General features: G+C 43.0%; 1 protein-coding gene across 3 annotated transcripts in view; it reads left to right on the forward strand.

Annotated features, from left to right (window-relative positions):
- Positions 1–19,823, forward strand: part of FNIP1 (folliculin interacting protein 1) — a 275,317-nt gene that overhangs the window by 88,149 nt on the left and 167,345 nt on the right. For all 3 annotated transcript variants that reach the window (XM_069199195.1, XM_069199194.1, XM_069199196.1), the window contains exon 2: positions 7,772–7,898. In XM_069199195.1, the coding sequence (XP_069055296.1) occupies positions 7,772–7,898 (127 nt within the window). The remainder of the gene's footprint in view (positions 1–7,771; positions 7,899–19,823) is intronic.

A 19,823-nucleotide genomic window follows, 5' to 3' on the forward strand; every position in this document is an offset into this window, starting at 1 on the left:
ACTGCGATGAGGGTGGTTTCCGTGCTGTGGTTGGCCCGAAAGCCGGACTGGGAGGGGTCGAGCAGGTTGTTGTCTTCGAGGAAGTTGGTCAGTTGCTTGTTGACGGCCTTCTTGATGACCTTGGCCGGGAAGGGGGGGAGCAAGATGGGGCGGAAGTTCTTCAGGTCGTTGGGGTCCGCCGTAGGTTTTTTCAGGAGAGCGTTGACTTCCGCGTGTTTCCAGCTCTCGGGGAAGGTGGCAGATGCAAACGAGCTGTTGATGATGCTCTGGAGATAGGGGGCGATGATGGTGTCGGCTTTGTTGAAGATGTGATGTGGGCACGGGTCCGAGGGGGCGCCGGAGTGGATGGTGTTCATGGTGGTTCTAGTCTCTTCGGCGCTGATGGGTGTCCAGGCGTTGAGGGTGATGGTTGGGGCTGTGAGTTCCGTGGTGGTCGGCGGGATCTGTGGTCCGAAGCTGTCGTGTAGGTCGGTGATCTTTCGATGGAAGAAGGTAGCGAGGGAGTTGCAGAGTTCTTGTGAGGGCGTGATGGAGTTGGAGCTGGCGTTGGGATTGGAGAGCTCTTTGACGATGTTGAAGAGTTCTTTGCTGTTGTGGGTGTTCTTGTCCAGTCTCTCTTTGAAGGATGCTCTTTTGGTGGAGCGGATCAGCTGGTGGTGTTCGCGGGTGGCGATTTTGAGGGCTGACATATTTTCTGCGGTGTGTTCTTTGCGCCAGGTTTTTTCGACGGTACAGCAGGTTTTCTTGGATTCTTTGAGGGTGTCTGTGAACCAAGGAGGTTTCCTGATGTTGGTCTGTCTTGGGTGGCTTCTGAGGGGGGCGAGGTTGTCGGCGCAGTTGGTGATCCACTGTGTGAGGCTGAGGGCTGCGTTGTTGCTGTCGGAGGTGATGGCAGGTTGGTTATGGTTGAGAGTTGAGGTTGATGTTGATGTTTCCAAACTAGTCCTCTACGTTTCACATGGTGGAATGTAATATCTTGGTCTACAGACTGACTAGCTTGCATAGTTAATGAAAAGTTACAGGATTTATCTTTGTTCTTTTTTAAGATTGCTATTTAATTTACATTTACATATTTGTATAACTCTGCTCTACTCTAGTTAGTATTCAGGATAGGGGCCGGTTGGTTAGGCCGCTGGATTATGATTCTGGTGTCCCAATACTAGGCAGGGGTGGGTGGTGAATCATAGTCCATACAGTCATAGATGTACATCTAATATGTGCATATGTTTACCTATTTTTTGACAAAAGTGCGAAATATGACATTTATAGTTGTCTTTGTCCCTGATTACTAGGCAGGCTGAATTACCATATGGAATAATGTTGCACCTGATCACAATGGGCCCGGTATTCTTGCACCCATTTTTCTCTCGTGCAGAAACCATTTTCAGCCAGTAAACATCTCATGAAACTTTTACTGCAACAGCAGCAAATCCCTCATGGGGGTGAGTGATTGCATTGTTCAGCACTCCGTCCATTGTCCTTTTGTGTTGCTAAAGGTGCCCTAAGTGGGAAGGGTATGCCCAGACGTGGGTCCCTTGCTCACTGTGCCACTGGATTCAAGCTAGCCTGGCTGATGAAGGGTGAAACCCTGAAACCGGTCCCAGGATGCTTGTTTCCGGTCCAGTGAGGACCTGGCTTGCCAGTTCGGGCTGGACTGTTCCCATGAGGAACAGGGTCAAGACTGATTTGCATATGGCTGGGTCCAAACTGGGGTGGCATGGTGAGCAAAAGAACGTTGGATTAAGCCCAGATCTGTGACTGGGGGGTGAGTGTTCGCATTGTTCAGCACTCCATCCATCATCCTTTTGTGTTGCTACAGCAGCAAATTCCTCCTCCTTCCCACTCCCAGTCCATGACAACATTTTTCTTAACCAGGTGGTACAATGTTCCTCCCGCAGTGCTATCCCTCACCCTACCCACCCACCCCCACACAAACTCTTCCTAGCCCCCCCCCAACACACAAACTCTAGCCCTGCCTTGCTGGGAAGCCACTGCTCCGAGCATGTGATAAAAGGGCATGTTAAACCCATCATAATAAAGAATAACATGTTGAGTTTCACACAATTCTATGTCCACACAGTTGGTCCACGTCTGATGAGTATAACTCGTAATTGGTGGAATTCCTTGTGGAGATTCCGGCCTGTGGAAACGTCTTTAACAAAGCGTCCTTAAGGATGCGGACATCTCCCACGTGAGCGTAACCATGCTTGCCTGAACAACACATGGCTTTTTCTGTGCCTTAATCACCCATGTACTGAACTACGCATATGTGTGGTTAAGGCACAAGAAAAGCCATGCATCTTCGGTGGAGGATGTGGTGAGGTAAGTGGGGCAGGGGTTTGGGTATTTTTCGTTTATTTATTGTGGGGGGCGGGTAATTTATTTTGAGAGGGGTGGGGGAGGGATATGCAACGGCGGGAGGAGGAAGGATTGGGATCATTGAGGTAAGTGGGGTTGGGTCAGGTTTGGTGGGTAGTTTTCAGCAGTGGAGGTGGATTTAGGGCTTAGGGGTTGGGGTTTGGGATAGCTTTTTTTAGGGTTCGGGCAGGGGGGGTCAGGGTACTTTGGTCTATTTTAAATGTATGACAGAGATTCTGTGAGGTTTTATGATGGAATCTACATGATGGCTTTAACTGTGCATTAATAAATTTGATTTTATTACTGACTCAATTCTTATCTGATAATGGTATATCTATATGTTTGAACAAGCAACAACCAGAAGGTAATGCCCTCTTGCCACTAGCATGTGTTAATTGTTTCTCCATTCTGGTTCAGTTAGTTATTTTATAAGCTTCCTTCCAATTTCTCCTGAGTGTTTTCTGTATTTTTATTATGTTGATAGATTAAATATCTCGAATGTCTAACACAAAACAAACTACTGGTGTTTATTTGTGTCATGCACTGGAATAGGGAGAACTCTGGGCCGTGTTATCTGTTGGGAACTCAGAGCATTGTACAACCCCAAGCCTATTCCATTCCCATGTTGTTTTTTTATTTTTTTTAGGTAAAGCCTACTATACAGTGCAGCTGTCTGGTTGCAAAGGACATATTGTGGGCTTAACAAGAGCACATAGTGGCTTGGAGCCCACACATTACTTACAATGGTTGGCTTTCCTGTCAAGATTTTTTTTTTTTTCCTGCCTCCTATTGTTGTCTCATGTGGTTTGTCCCTCCCTTGGAGTATAGCATCTTTACCATCTGTCTGGCATCCCTGTTTCCACAGCTTGTAGTTCAAACACTACATTTTTTTGGGGTAAGTGCTCTATCCACGAGAGGGCATGTGTTTCCAGCTGTCATGTACTTCTTGCCTCTTGCGCTCAGTGTTGCTCACTGTCATTTGGGCGCTTCTCTTGCCCCCTTCATGTTGTACTGGCCTTTTGTGTCTTTCCCAGTTGCTTCCTTGTCCATCTGCTTCTCCCCACCTGTTCCACATTGCTCTCTTGCCCTGTGCTTCTACTCCCCACCCAAATTCACTGTTGCTTTCATCCCCTGTGCCCTCCCTGTTGCTACCCCCCACCTGCACCCTCTTGTGTTGTCTGCTTCTTCTCCTCCCCAGTTTCTGTGTGGCCCCACCTGTGCCCTCCCTGTTTTTCCCGGTCTCCCAAACCACCCATGTTGCTCCCAGACCCACGCTTTAAAAAAAAAAAAAATGCTTTTGTTCCCCCCCCCCCCCCCCTTTTATTTACGGATCCAACTCCGATCAAAAAAGTAAAATGGAAAATAAAAGCGGCTACGTCAGTTTGTAGGTGTATGAGGGCTGTGTGTGCCTACAGACCAGCACGGTGCAGGTTTTTATATCTTTTTGTATTTAGCCATGTCGCACAGCATCGGAGAAGCCGTACAGCTTGGCTAAAAACCAGTGACAAAGCCAACTAGTCTCAATTTTGAGTTGCTAGCTTTGCAAAAGCTTGTTTTAGTCTAGAGGTTACCGAGAGGTTTCTGTTCGTTACCACCCATGGGTCTCTTCAGAGTTGGAAGAAACGGTGCAAACTATGTTATGACTGGTAAATTCTAGTCTACTTTTCTGGTGTTACTACAGATTTGAAGCAACATGTCGGAGGCAGGTAAAGCACTGCTGCAGCTCCCTCATTCCCTCTAGTCTGTGCAGACCCGAGGGAAGTGGGTCAAGCCTTGTTATGTTTAGGTAGAAGTTATGTTCAGCTAACAAAAATGTAAATGGGAGCTGTTGTTGCTCCCTGGTCCCAAGTGATGAGTGTAATACGTCGATCAGCGGGGACAGAAGAAGCAGTGCTCCGTGGGATGTGGGTGGCAGGATGCCATATGGGTTTCAGTCCTTGTATGGAGAGAAGGAAGAGAGATCCTTGATCTAGGTATTGGTGAGGAGGAATTGGACCAGAAAGGCTTTGTGTTTTTTAAATAATTAGATTGGGAGAACTCCAAGAGAGGTAGGTAGTCATGATGCCTATTGCTTTTACATAGAATAAGATTCTGCATAGCGCTGTTATTCACAGCTATTGGTTTCCCCCCTCTCTGGTTCCCAAGTGTATTGAGAGACCGCTCAATATTTGCTATTGTTGTCTGCTATGGACCATGAGATCCTCAATGGAAAAACATTTCTCTTTTGGATTGCCCACAGTTGTATTCCAGTGCAACTATACTGAAAGGAGAGGGTGTAATAGGGAATTCGAAGATTCGAGCATATTTATACTTCTACAATAGAGGAGTCTATCTAATAGTGCCATCTTTCAGTTTGAAGACAATATTGTTAAGGCTTTCAGCCATCATTGCTTATTGAAGGTGCTTCGACCTACTCCCAAAATGAGATCCCTGTAGTCCAACTGAGATGGTTAACTGTTAGTGAATGCATCATTTAAGAGAGCATTACCCGCCTTGCATCTTTAGCTTCTTCAGCAATTGTAGTGTTGTTTTCTGTTCAAAATGTCAACATTTAGCTTCCTGTAAGTTACGCTTGTCAACAGGCTTCTCCGTTTTGAATATTTGGAAACTACTGATTGCATCTCACCTCGGTCATGCTTATTTACAGCCCAGTGCTTGACTCTTTGGCTTGCTGAGTCGTATTTAGCTAGCTCGTGCTGTTACATTTTTTCAGTGTGTGCCTTCTGACTTTACCCTTGCTGAGGCTGAGAAAGTCCTAGTTCTTTTTAGTAACTCTCAGGTTTTGGAGTTAAGCATAAAAATATGTAGCTTCAGGGAAATCCTGCCTATGACAACCAAAGTAGTTCATTTGCTTGTAATATTAAATAAAAGAGCCTTAATAGTAGGATTTGTATATCACACGCGGAAGTTGGCTAGGTTCCTGTTACTGTTCAAGCTGAAGCTTGGGATACTTGACAGAAACTTGCTTGTAAGGTCTTCGCTGCCGCAAAGTTTTTGCTCGCTGACACTTTGTAGCACCACACTTCTGTCTTATTAGGCATTTTAAATGGCTTCCCTCACCCATGCATCTCTTTTCCTTTCCACTTTCAGTTCATCAGTGTGCTTTAGACTCTCATCTAATTATTTGCAAAGATTTGGCACCTTGCTATTAAAAAACAGAATAAAGCTGGTACGTAAACTGGTGCTAACGCAGTTTTAGCAGTTTTTGAGTTATATGATGTTGAGTGCTGCTAGTCCTTGGGGGGGGTCTTGTGGTTGGTTAACTTCAAAGTTTGGAAAGAAGATGTTTCTGTTTATCATATTGGTAGGACTGAGTAGTGCCCAGCGCCTTGCACCATACAGGAACATTTGGAGATGACTTGGGCCTAGTTTATCCGATTTACCTTACTTGCCTGTATATTTAGAGCCCCATGGATACACTGTAAATGCTTATCTGCCCCTTTTCTCTCGTCCATTCCCATTGCATGTCCAACGGGGATACATTGGCCAATACCACTGGCAATGAAGTAACAACGCCGGCTAAATGAAATGAGCACTGATAAGGCCAACAGGGTTAGGATTTGGGTGGTGGATGCATGCTTACATAGCAAGGCAGTTACTGGCTTCCTGACACGTGCACTCGCACTCCGGAAACACACAGGTGTCTATATAGCGAGATAGCACACAGGTTCACACACAACTCACACATGATGTGCACTTGCACTGTTTCCAAGTGGCCCCATGTCATGTTAACTTAAATACAAAGAAAATAGTAATTGTCCTCCATGCTAAAGAAGCTGTTGCGTTGACTCGCAGAATATTTGCTTGTAATGAGTTTTGAAGAGTTCTTGTAATGGTATTTTCCTTTCTGTATTCATTATCACTGCTTAACCCTGCAAAGCAGCGCTGCTATTGAAACACAAATAGCGTTATAACTGCAAATACCGATTTGGATGGTTTCTAAATAAGAGAATTTCGTTAACATCACTGCTAATGAGATCATATGCCTCGCTCATGATATGAAAACAAAACTCCATTGCTGATGTTTCACTCCTGCATAAGCTACTTTTCCAACCAGTTGCAAAGCCAGTATGTATGGAAGCCCTCCAAACCCCTTATTCTGTTATCTTCAAAAGCATTTGGCATTAATGAGTACTTTAAACTGGCTTCACAAAGCCAATTTGAACGCTGTGAAAAGTCAGAGGGGCTGTGGTGAATGGTCATTGCCGCTGTACCATCACTGCTATTCCCTTTGCGGTTGCTGTTTCATTGGCCTTGGATGGTGGTTGTACAGGACACTTGTCTTCCGGGGCATCCACCAGCAGTGGCTCGCCTCCAGTGGTAGAGCACCTGCTGAATCTGCCTGTACTTGTTGTATCCTCTTCCCACTTCTGTGCTCATGATCATTTGCGGAGAGGTTTTTGTACAGTGCTGCTATCTCCCCTCGGGATGCTGGAGGCACTCATCCAGCGATCTTCACCTCTCATAGACTCTGGAGGCAGGTCTAGCCATTTTCAGTTTTTTTGTGTTCTGTTTGGGTGCTGCATGCGTGTTGGAGTAATTTTTAGGCCGTTACTTAAACAGTTCGGGTTTGACTGTTGACAGAAAGCGTAGATTGGAAGTCCAAGCTCTGGTGTTGCTCCAGACGGCCGCTGATCATGGAGCTTAAGTACTTCCAGTGGTTGCTTTCATAGTGACGTTGTGTTCTTGAGCAATATAAATGACTTGAGTAACAGTAACAGCTGTTATGTACAGTGCTTAGCTGTGCCAAACGTTGCAGTATGAAACACAATGTGACACAGTTGCTGAAGAAAGCAGAAAAATGTCCCTTTGCTTTGTGCTTTTGCTGTGTATTTTAGAGCCCGAGAGCTGAACGCTGTTCACGAATTGAAGCAACACGTATGTGTTCATTGCCACAGTTCCAAAGCGGCCAGAGTCCCACAGACTGCCCTTCTGCACAAGTGTGTCCATGTGGAAAACCTATGCTATCTTAACATCTTTTTGGTTGGTCAGACCGTGTTTGTGTGTTTTTTGTTTACCCGCAAACCTCTATGACCATACACTCTCTCACATGCTTTGCATTTTGAGACGCTCCAACCATATGTTTTTCGGCATATGTGCGTCTGAAGCATCTAGGTCACTTTATTGCTTGAAGGTGATCATTTGTGGGCAACCGATTGGTTAAAATGTTAATTTTCAAATTGACCAACACAGCCATTCCTCCTTTCAAGGTTGATAAACTAAGAACAGGTTGAATAAGAATACATTTTATCCACACTATTCTGAAACAACAAAAATTAACTAACAAGTGTTTCATCAAAACACATTATTACTCTGATGTACTTTGTGATGATGTGAGCAGGTTTTGTATAAAAGGAAACACATTCTTTTTAGAAACAGAACTAATATTAATAAATGTGTCCTCTTGTTCCAGCTGGCCCTCTCCAGAGTTCGATCCAAGTCAGATACGCCTGGTTGTATACCAGGACTGTGAGAGACGTGGGCGAAATGTTTTGTTTGATTCCAGCGCTAAACGAAAAGCAGAAGATGGATCTGTGTCGGTAAGAGACTTTGCTAAATCCCTAGGATGCTATTATTTTATGTTTTTTCGAGGCTGCAGAGGTAAATGCTTTGTAGTAATCGTGCACTTTAAAGAAAAGAGCGGCCTTTTGTGCTATATATATAAATGCCGCTCGTGTTTTAGGTTCCAACTTTGTTTCTCCAAACGGAGCATAGCAGTCATGTTATCCTTGGAAGACTTTTGCTCTCCGAGTAAGCTTTACGCCATGTGGTGCTTTTGCGTTTTTTTCCTGATGACTTTCAGTAGCCCCATCCCTGCCATTCGAGGTCATAGACTTGGAAGCGCTTTCAATTTAAACGGCAAAGGGTATTTGTCAGCGCCTAAGATAGATTTATTATCATGTGCACGGCTCTTAAGCAGCTGTTTGTTCTCTTTGCATCTTCTTTGTATGTCGGCTCTTTTTTAAACTATCCTGTGTCCATAAATGCAACGTCTGCTTCCCCATCATTGAGGCATGAATGTTGAGCAACCACCTTAAGCTTACATTTTCAACCGGAAAATATCAGTACTGGACACGACACCTACAGTTAGCTGATTTAAGCTTTATTATTTGACCAATTGAAGAGCGATTGCTCTTTCATTGACTTTCCACCTTTGCGTCACCCACCCTTATTTTTCCAATCAACCCTCCATTCAGATCCGTGGCATTATTGCATCCGGCAGATTCCATTCTCAAGAAGGCTTAAGACATTTGTCGCCTTTCCCAATCACTCACCTTTTTCTTTGGCACAGCCCCTTTGTCACTCCAGAATCCACTCTGTGGATAGCAGTAGTGAGAGGTTTATTCACCGAGGTCAACAGTAGTACGACAATGCAGCATGTAGTTGATTTATGCAGTAAAGGACAACAGCAGTCCAAATGTATTCAGACGAGGTATATACATTTGAAGTTCATATCAGGTCATGACCAATGCATGCATTTCTAGTAATCGGTCATCCAAAAATACACCACATCACAAAAAGGATAAATATAATTTTTGACACCAGCTATTATGTGGCTGTACAATAGAGGTGAAGAAATTCCAAAGCCCTAAACTATTTACACTGGCCCTGTCTAGTTAACAGCTGCAATCATGTAATGGTGTAGATTCCAGCTATCCTTTCATTTAAGCTACTGTAGGCCTTTATCCTCCCAGATATAAGTAATTCATGCCTTCTCTCAATGTAAAGGTAATTATGTATTTGTCTGCTGTTAATATTTTCTTTCTATTTTACTTTATCAGGTATGATTATATAGCACTCCACTACCCTCGCTGTGCAGGAGAGTGATTTACTTAAGACAGTGGCTCACATGCCAAAAAGTGCCGGTTAGGAAAGCTACAAGAGGTATTTTCTAAAGCAGGGGGTATTTATTACATAGGGCACATAGCCAGATTTGCAGACTGGGACTGGAGAATGGATTTAATTCTTGTAGGATGCTGATCTGATACCATGCCACTTATTTGTTTTGTGTGTTTAATGAATAAGAGGCATGTGTTGATGTAGAAACACAGGTACTATCTAAGTCGCAAGCATGAGAGAGACTATGTTAAGTAACATATAGACAGGCCAATCTGTGAGCTGTGGTTCAAACGCTCTTCCACTTTATTGTGATCTCGATCTCGGTTGGATTCAGCTTCAGAAGGACTGAGGACATCCAAAATTCAATGGTGGCAAGGCAATGCATCTGGCTGTGGATGTCAATAAAACATATTACATAGTTTTATATTATTAGGGCATTGGTGTTGACTGAAGTCCTTTTCAGGCGGTAGTGTAAGAGCTCCATGGATAGTGTAGCAATGGTGAAAAAAAATCCACATTTGGGGACAGCCATGCTTGAATTAGAGGAAACATGATTTTAGTGTCCATTTGAATGTGTTCTTGCCTGATTGTCAGGAAAGAGACCAACCAGCTGTAGATTTCCATATAGGAGGAGAGGATGTCGAGTAGACTTTGGTTGTCAACAATGGCAAGGCATCTGAGAGGTCCTGAAGTAACTGGAGGCATGCAATTGTCTTTGTTTGTGATTTTACAGTGTATTGGCATCACCACAATGCAACTGCTAAAAGTGTCTAGGTTAGAGAAAAAAGTGAGAGAGAAAAAATCTATGGGATTGTGAGTATCCTTGTGGTCTCTCAGTTAAAGCGCCGCACCTCTTGAGAGAACATTAAGTAAGGTCAACCAGGTTATGGGACAGTAGTTGGTTTGTATGTCTGGGTGTATTTTGGGCTTTTGAGCAGGGAAATAATTTGGCTTGGTTTCAGTGTCGATAAGAAAATTCCAGTGCAGAAAGGTAGTTTAGATGAGGTGTAGATTAATGGCAGTTTTGAGGTAGAAACTTGATGATTCAGGAAAAGGCTAGATCAACTTTTTATCGTGTTGCTTTGAGGGATTGCAAAGTACTGATAAGGTTGGTGGAGATTAGATGTAAGAAAGCATACCAGGGTACTAGGCAGAGATTGTTCTGCAAGGTATGGCATCTTAGGTTATATAGGGGGTTATTCTAACTTTGGAGGAGTGTTAATCCGTCCCAAAAGTGACGGTAAAGTGACGGATATACCACCAGCCGTATTACGAGTTCCATACGATATAATGGACTCGTAATACGGCTGGTGGTAAATCCGTCACTTTTCCGTCACTTTTGGGACGGATTAACACCTCCTCCAAAGTTAGAATAACCCCCATAGTGTTTAATCTGCTAATGAAGAAGAGGTTATTATTGGTTTATTAATTTGTCAACAGCATGTGTGGGGTGATGGAACACAGTAAGTTTAGACACTATTTAACTGCTTTCCTTTCAGATGTTTCTTTTGTTATTCAGTATGTGTGATTTTGGAGGCTTGCTGACGGTCGGGAGAACTGGAAAAGTACCTTGCCTTCCATAGTTTTTTGACTGTGTATTTTGACTCAGAGTTTTATCTTTGGGTTGCATAGGGCTGCAAGGATCTCTGTGGGAGAGGGGTGGCTAATGAAGTACAGTGTGTCAAAAGGAGTATCGGCTTCTTTGGTTAAGGGGAGATGCAGGTGGTATCGGAGTGATTCAGTGGGGAATTTTGCCTAAGATCCTAGTGGTTATGGTTGAACGCTTGAGATTTCCTTTGTAAGAGGGATATTGAGAGATGATATGGAACGCTAGAGCATGTGGACCATTCTGTCAAAAGTGATGGGCTTGAGACCAATTAGCTGAAAAAATGGATTTATAGTATTATAGAATTGATTTGCGAGTTCAGAGATGTGATGGAGGAAGTAGAGTTGAGAACTAGAAGTTTAAGAGGGAGTCGCATAGTTTTAGTGTTGAAACACACATGCTGCTGTATCCAAATAAAGTAACAAGTGCCTCCCTTCCACTTGAGAAATATTATAGAGTAGCAAGGCACAAGGTGAATTGGGCCTACCAAGTTTTACCTTTGCTGTAGTATTTTTCATCCTTCGCATGGAATCAAATGCTCATTGAGGTAGACGGACCTTTTGACCCAGTAAGTAGTGCAGTAGAACCATCAACCAAAGTTCAACTATACTTCAAACAGTTTAGCCACCATGACCAATGGGGCCACAGAAAGAAAACTCCTATCAGAAATAAAGTTAAAAGATTTATTACAAACACAAGCTCAAAGTCATGAAGACAATGCGCAAAACCAAGTTATAAAAGGTGCATAATCACCAAGGGTTGCCGAAGGCGTCGTAATGAATACAGACGAACTAACATTAACAAAACTAAGCATTCATGAAGAATAAGGCATAACATCAGTAAGAATATCTAACACATTAATATAATGCGTTACTCAGAGTTAACAATTATTGGTCAATTCAAATTTAACCGAGTCAATAATCTTTGGCTGGGCACAGTTCAACTGCACAGCTAAGCAAATCAGGGAAATACATGCGGGCAAAACACAAAAATATAAAAAGGACAAAAATAATTTGGAAAAAGTTAATCTTGATCTGTCGGTCACTAACTAAGTTTGGCAAAAGATAATTAAAAATGGAAAGTGTCAGCATATCAGAAGCTCAGTCACAAGCCTTCTGAATGGGAAAATAAAAGGATTACTAAATCTAAAAAGGCATTGCAAAGATAAGGGCAAATAGCACAAAGGAAGATACATCTGCAAGGGATATAGCACTCATGGAATCTTAATCAGCAAGACATAAGGATCAACAAGGCATCTGCAAGCATTTGGGTCTGCATAGGTCTGCTCAGGAAAATGCTGCAGACCGCTCACAACTGACCTAAGTTCAAATGTCCATTTGAATTTTAGACTTCAGAAAACATTCTGATTCGTCACATGTATCAGTTCATGTCATGTTGATTAAACATCATCCAATGGGAAATAATCTTATGACTCCAAATTGAAACAGTCCTATTTCTTCTCAGGTCTGTCATGGGAACACCTCTCTTCCGTGTGAATCGAAACAGGGTTGAAACAAATGTACCCAAGCTCACTCCATGTTCTTGCAAAGTACTGTTTTCAAGAACAAAAGAATACATATTTCCACCTTTAAACTACGTGGTCATTTGCTTCCCATAGTAACGAAATCCGAGAGAAGACTTCACATTATGAAAAAAAAAAAATTCAACACTTTTACGTGACTGCAAAATGCAAGCTCTGCAGGCCTCACTTACGCTAACAAAAAATTATAATACATTTAATTAACATGTTTTAGTAAAACACATGTTTATGTTCAAACTCATAAATTCAACATTAATATTTAATTAAGAAGAGTAATACATTTCATAAAAATGGAAAAACTGTGTTGCTCCATTTCATTAAGTATAACAGAGAAGTGCATTTTTCTAACTTTGCACGTATTTTTAAACTTACTAATCATTTACTAATCACTAAAAGTTCAATATCGTTTCTATGTGCACTGTTAGTCTAGAGCCTAAATCACATTTTAACATCAGTTTTATCCTTCTAACATAATTTAATTCAAAAGGCACCGAAGTCAAACTCTGAAATACAAGCAGTTGCACATTTAAATGGCGTGTCAGTGCAGCTTTCTACATTAGTTTTTCACTCTTTTACTTTCATAAACTTAAACTTTCATCATCCTGATGACTTGTGACACAAGGGGCAATACCTACATTTTCAGCTCTATCACCTTTCAGCAGTTAAACGTGGAAAAAAGTGACAGAAGTTACACAAAATTACTGGACAATTCTGTGCTTGATCAGGAAGCAGTTGGGAGCACACTGCCTCACATTCCAACATGTAGTTTTCCACATTGTGTTATGGTAAATGCAGTACCAATCTGTGCTTACCTCATTTGTAGTCTGTAGTTTTTCACCTTAGTAGATGCAGCTAGTCTGTTTATCTCTAGGCTCTTGTTTCTGGGTTTAGCCCTTCATCGGTAGAGAGCAGCAGGCTTTTCTTTGGGGTTGCTGAAAATGCTGCCAAAGTCTTCTCAGGTCTCAATGCCACTCACTGGCACACAGGTGCATCAACCAAAGGTTTGTGTGCTTGCTGGCTCAATGAAACCTTTTTTAAGCAGGAAACAGTTGGGAACACACACTGACTAACACTCCAGCATGCAGTTTGCCCCATTGCATTATGGTAAATGTAGTACAAATTCCTGCTTACTTTGTTTGTAGTCTGTAGTTTTTCACCTTAGTGGGGTGCAGCTACTGCTGTAAATCTCTAGACACGTGTTTCTGGGTTTAGCTCTTAATCGGTAGAGAGCAGCAGGCTTTTTCTCTGGGGTTGCTTGTTGAAATTCCAACTGTTTCTGTATAAGATACAACGTTTTGTTAACACTGAATGTGATCTCTAGAAAGTAAGAATGTGCATTTCCTGTACTGTTGATCCTTCGCCTATTGTTCCTACTCCAGCACAAGTCAAAGTGTGCGAGGTTCATAAATGCCTAAACTGACCTTTTTAAAAACCATATTAGCAGTCCGATGCTAAAAATCAACCATGGCAACATAAAATAATGTATAGTAGTGCTAGTGTTATGTAAATCATTCTTAATTTGACCATAAAATATTCTCTCTGAAATAAGGAATGAGAACTAAAGGTAGAAAAAAAATACAACTTTCTATGTCTCCAGGCTATTGATTCTTACGAACACTTCTCAATAGGGTTTCACTCTCTGGACACTAGCAAGGCGGTTTTCAAATCCTTCTGATTCCCTCAGACAGATTGGTGAGTCTGCTTGCTTTTCTGGTAGCAGACGTTAATTTACAAAATGTTTCACAAGCCTACACTTTCACCAGAATTTCCTTGTCTACATTAGTTGCCTAGGGACTGGTGCATTTTTTTTCCTCTGTGACTAAACTAGTATAAAGTTTTAGAGGCTGGCAGTTATTGGGGTTAGATAAATAAATCTTTGTGTTCCCTAAAGGCTCTTAGTGCACAGTATTAAAACAATGTATTCTGTAGATCACTCATAAGAAATGTACTCCTGTCTAACAGTTAACAATTTCAGTGAGGGATCTTACAATTTAGATGAGGGATCTAGGGATTCTGCCTCGGCCCCCATACTTTTGATTTGGATACACCTTGTCTGGGTTCACGGGCTGCAAGATGGAGACATCCCTAAGAGGACTGCCTTTTGTAAGGAGCAGCCTAAGAATGCCCCGTATGCAGGGAACATTGAGGATGACTGCATAAGGATCCTTGTGAGTACCCCTTTTAATTTCTGTTGCACTGATCCTTAGTATTCCCTGATGGATGAAATGTATGGCCTGTCTTTCAGGATTTCTCTTATGAGGACATTAAGCTGGCTGAATCGGCTTGAGGAATTGACCCCAAAATGATTCAGCTTTATGGGCTGAAAAGAGTGCACAATCAGCTTCCTGCCTGTATGCGGCATGGCACTCTTGGATCCATGGAGCTCCTGCTTTGCACTGCTTGAATTTATTCTCAATATGGTGGAGAGTGAAATGAATGATAGTCTTCTTATCTCAGAAAATTCTTAATGGGTGAAGGCTGGTTTCTGTCCCCCATTAAAACATTAGAGGTCTTCCACAGCTTTCTTTCTTTTTTGTATTGACCAGTGCGTCACCATCTATTGCAGTACAAGCGCTATACACTTTGAGAACCTGTTGGTTCTCAAGATTTGAAAGATTGTCATATATGATAGTGGGCTTTTCTGTTATCCCAGTCTAGCTGGTTTCTGCATTGACGTAGCTAAAAGCAAACGCTAAGAGTCCTATTTTGGTAGTGCACCACACCAAACAACATAGTGATGGATAGGATGCTTGAATTAATCTCAGCCAGTGGCCAGGGCTCAGTGCTGCTTTCTACTCCATTCTACTACATTCTTTGTCACCACCATGCCACTGTACACAAAGGCCAGCCATTTCCAAATGATTCATAGGCCTGCTCCTGGAGGACCAGTACAGCCCGAACTGTCGGCAAGCACCTTTCAGAGGAGAAGAGTTGTATAGATTTATTCAGTTGTCATTTGATCACTTTGTTGTACCATTTTACTAGTAAAACTATCAACAAGTTACCATTACGTAGCAAACTTGATAGAAATTCTGTGTAGAATTCTGCACACTGATAATATTGTAGTACGAATTTCATACCAGTTTGACCTTACATGTTAATTGACACAGACTACTGGTAGATGTTGCCCTCCAATACGATGGATGGTTGTGCCGCGTTAGTGATGTTAGATTGGGAGAGTGAATAGACCCTCCCACAAAGAAGGAAGGGAAATGCAGTTCTTCAGTGTAGAGGTGCTATAATCACACACTCAATCTAATGTCTAGGTGCAACATATTTGAGGTGTGGCAGGAAGTGTATGTGAGCGCTTATCAAACCCTTTTTCCACCCCTTGTGTGCAGCTGCGATGGCTATTTCACCCTGAAAGGGCAATCTCTTTTGAGAGCATAAAGACTTGGTAAAGGTAATTAAGGGGAATTTATTTGAATAGCTATTTCATTTCTACAAGATGCCCTCCAATCACAATATGGTTAGTTGTAAACTTTAAACAATTAATTACCAGGCCTTCTACAGTGGTGCATTACATGTGGTTAGTACTCGATCTTTGAACTTTACTTTTTCCGTCCCTCTAGTAGGCACTGCACATGTTTTCGTATCCTAAACTGCTGTGGACTTCACCAATCCTACTATAATCATGATGTGAAAATAATCCAATAATAAGTTTGTAGCACTGCTCTTCAAAGTTTGTCCTGAGCAGTCTGCGAGAAGATCATTTAGAGGCACAAACCCATAACTTTACAGCGATAGAGCATCTAGGGAGTTAAAAGCGGCACTTTGTAATTTTCATTTACCCTCGCGTTAGCAGTGATTTGTTTCTTTGAAGTTGGTGACAGGTGGCATCTTGAGCATCCTGGTCACGCAAGTTAGACTCCGGGCTGCTGAATTTATAGAGCAGTATGTACCATTGTCTAAGATAAAACCTTTTTTCATTTGCATAGGTCAGCTGCGAATGAGATTTTTTTCTTCACCATGACGCAATTAAGGAATTAAGGTTTTGGCTTAACATCTAGGAAAGTGGAAATCTTAATGTTTAATAGTTAAATTGATGGAAATGCAGAAGCCCCAAACACACTGATAATATTGTGGTAGGAATTTCATATCCATGTAACCTTGCATGTTAATTGGCACAGGCTAATGGTAGATGTTTCCCTCCGGCCAGAGTTCTATTGTATTAAATGTGATTTGTAGTGATGTCATAACCAGGATAAAAGCTGGGTGATGTAATATTCAGTGATGCCATCATTATGCTATCCATAGTTGTGAAACTTGGAAAAAGAGGAGCAGAGCCAGCCGGGGGTGCACAATAGCCTTTTTCGCTTGATTCTCCCAGCTGTCCATCACTGTGGTAGAGCTGATGGACTAGAGGTGTAGTGTCCTCAAAGGCTCAGGGGTTGTAGGACAACCGGTCACCCACCAGGGAGGATACTGAGAAGCTGAAGAGGCACGCTTGGATGGCATGAAACAGTGCTGTGCCTCGAAGTGGCATCTTTACTGGGTGTATCCACAGAGACGGTAAGCCTAGACCTCCTTGATCGGGTTCGGATCTGTGGAACTTACCAGGACAAAGGAGATCTGTGAAGACTGTAGAGAAAGATGCCATTAGGGCAGTCACGCATGGCACAGCCGGAGCTATGGGTACCCTCTTCAGCTCCCTCACTGAAGTTCTTCAGAACCGCCATAGACTTCAATGAAGCTGTACTGATGCCGAAAGATGCTTTGGGTGCTGTGCAATCAACGGGAGTCATCCTGAAGTTATTCTTTGGTCCTCCGGTAAGGTGGGATGAATTTGGCCACAGAAGTTGGAGTCCCTCGTAGTCCTCTTTGAGCCAGTACAAGCCCAGCAGTGGTGGGGCTATTGATCTCTGGTCCCAACGATTTCCTTTGAGGCCTAGTGTCCATTGTGGGTGACTGTAATGAAGGCGGGAGGCAGCGTTGTGGTATTGCAGGTAAGCTTTATTTACTGAGCTCTCCTCTAACGCGGTGTCTTCTTCCCCTGTCAGCAAGCAACTGCCAGGAGGAAGAATCATCGCTAACATTCTAGGCTTGCGGCATCGATCACACATCTAGCCGCGAGCCACATCATAACACATCCCCCACCGTTGACACCCACGAAAAGAACCACAAGTAAATAACAGGAAAGAACTATAACAAAATAAGAGATAACAAGGTAAAAACAAAAGAAAATCTATACACAGAGTCATTACCCTAGCAATATGCTTTAAGTTACATAGTCATTCAAGAACCCTGGAGGTCTCCTACATCTAGTAGTCCTAGGAAACCCAACAGTTCTAGTTGACACAATACTTGGAACACAAGTAGAGGCTCCCATGGAATCTGAACAGGTATTAGGAGCATCAATAATCACCTCACTCCTGCCAACCACGGCATCACCACTTCCACCACCAAACTGTTTCCTCTCGCCACCACTAGGACCATTCAGATCTTCATCTTTCATCAACATATAACCACTACAATCATCACCCCTCCTTGCACATCCGACATCCAATGCAGAAGAAAATTTTGCGACACGCCTGAAATTCCAACGTTGGCCATTATCAAGCAAGACATGCCACCTGTGAACTTGATCAACTCTAAACGGACCTAAGAATTTGCTAAACCCCTGTCTCACTCTACCAGATTGGGTAAAAATCAAATCACCTGGTTTAATTCTCTCATTGTCATCCCCTGTCTCATTGGCTGGGTCCCCATTGAATACGCCGCCACCTCCCAACAATCTCTCCATCCATGCAGGTCTGAGTTTGCTGACAGGTTTCCTACCTCTCATATCAACAAACGGTACTCTGCCCGACGTTGTGTTTTCTGTGGTTCGATATCCCCACACCAATTCTGAGATCACCGAACCAGCATCCAAATCATTGACCACAGCCAATTGCAGACCACCCTTAATCATGCGATTAGCTCGTTCCACAATACCATTAGCACGAGGATTGTAGAACGCTCTACGGGCGTGCCTTATGCCACACAAGTCTAAAAACCCTTTCATCTCCACAGACGTTAATTGTGTTCCATTATCGGTAATCAACACCGACGGAAATCCCTCCTCAGCGAAAATGTCTCAGTACACTTATGGTAGCAGATGTTGTAACCTCTCCCATAAACTTGACGATAAGCCATTTGGAGTACACATCCACCATAACCAAGGCAAAATTCCTTCCCTTGCCGATGCCAGACAAAGGTCCAATAAAGTCCAAGCAAACACTATGCCAAGGTTTGTCAGGGTCAGTTATGTTACCACTAACCGACTGCTCTCCCACTCTCAACCGTTTCTCACTCTGAATGCACTCAGAACATCTTTCTACCCATCTCACCACATCATCATCCATACCGGGCCACCAAAATTCCATTCTCAACCTTCTCTTGGTAATCGTTTGACCAAGATGACCCTCATGTGCAATATCAAACAAGCGTTTGCGCACCCCCACAGGCGGAACAACCCTTTCACCCCGCAGGATCATTCTTCCATCAACTTCAGAAAGCTCATCCACAACCTTATTGAAAGGCCGTACAGATGCCGGGAGAGTACTGTCTCTCCTCCCACCTTTCCTTATTAAATCTACGACCCGCAACAAGACTTCATCTGCTTTCATAGTCAAATCCCAGTCAGTTTGTTTCACTGCTCCTTTACACCAATGCACAACCTCACCCACAGACGCAACGGCTCCCTCTTGTTCATGCTCCAATACATTGTCTCTATCTACTGTCTGCCACTCAAGAGCCAGACGAGAAAGACAGTCCGCTTGCGCATTCTTCCAACCAGGAATGTACTCAATCTTGTAATTAAATTCTTGCAAACGGGAAGCCAACCTAGCCAGTCTCGCTGACCCTTTACCAGTCCCACCTGGTGACAAAATCTTTAGCAATGGTTTATGATCAGAACGCAATGTGATGGTACTACCCCATATATGTGCGAAAATACTCCACACCCCACGCCGCAGCCAGGGTTTCACGCTCAATAACAGCATAATGTCTCTCAGCAGAAGACAAAGTCCGAGAAGCAAAGGCAACCGTCTTCTCCACAGACCCATGCATTTGAGATAAGACGGCCCCAATGCCCACAGCGCTTGCATCCACCGTGATTATTGTTCTTCTCTTTGTGTCAAAAGGCACTAGAATGCCAGCGTTGCATACATCATCCTTAATCACCTGAAAACATTGGCATTGCTCTCCTCCCCAGACAAAACTAGCCCCTTTGCGCAAAAGTACTTTTAGGCATTCTGTCTTGCTAGCGAAGTTCTTGACAAATTTGGAATAGTACTCAATCAATCCCAAAAAAGATCGCAATTGGTCCTTGTCTTTGGGAGCTGGAGCCGACCTAATTGCCTCCAACAGGTCTTTCTTCGGCTTTACACCTTCTTGCGACAGTGAGGGACCAAGATACTCCACCTCTGTCATCAAGAATTGACATTTTTCACAGCGCAAAGTCAAACCAGATTGCAACAATCTGTCCAGTAGCACTTT

The sequence above is a fragment of the Pleurodeles waltl genome, chromosome 7 (assembly GCF_031143425.1).
Source record: "Pleurodeles waltl isolate 20211129_DDA chromosome 7, aPleWal1.hap1.20221129, whole genome shotgun sequence".
Lineage (NCBI taxonomy): Eukaryota > Metazoa > Chordata > Amphibia > Caudata > Salamandridae > Pleurodeles > Pleurodeles waltl.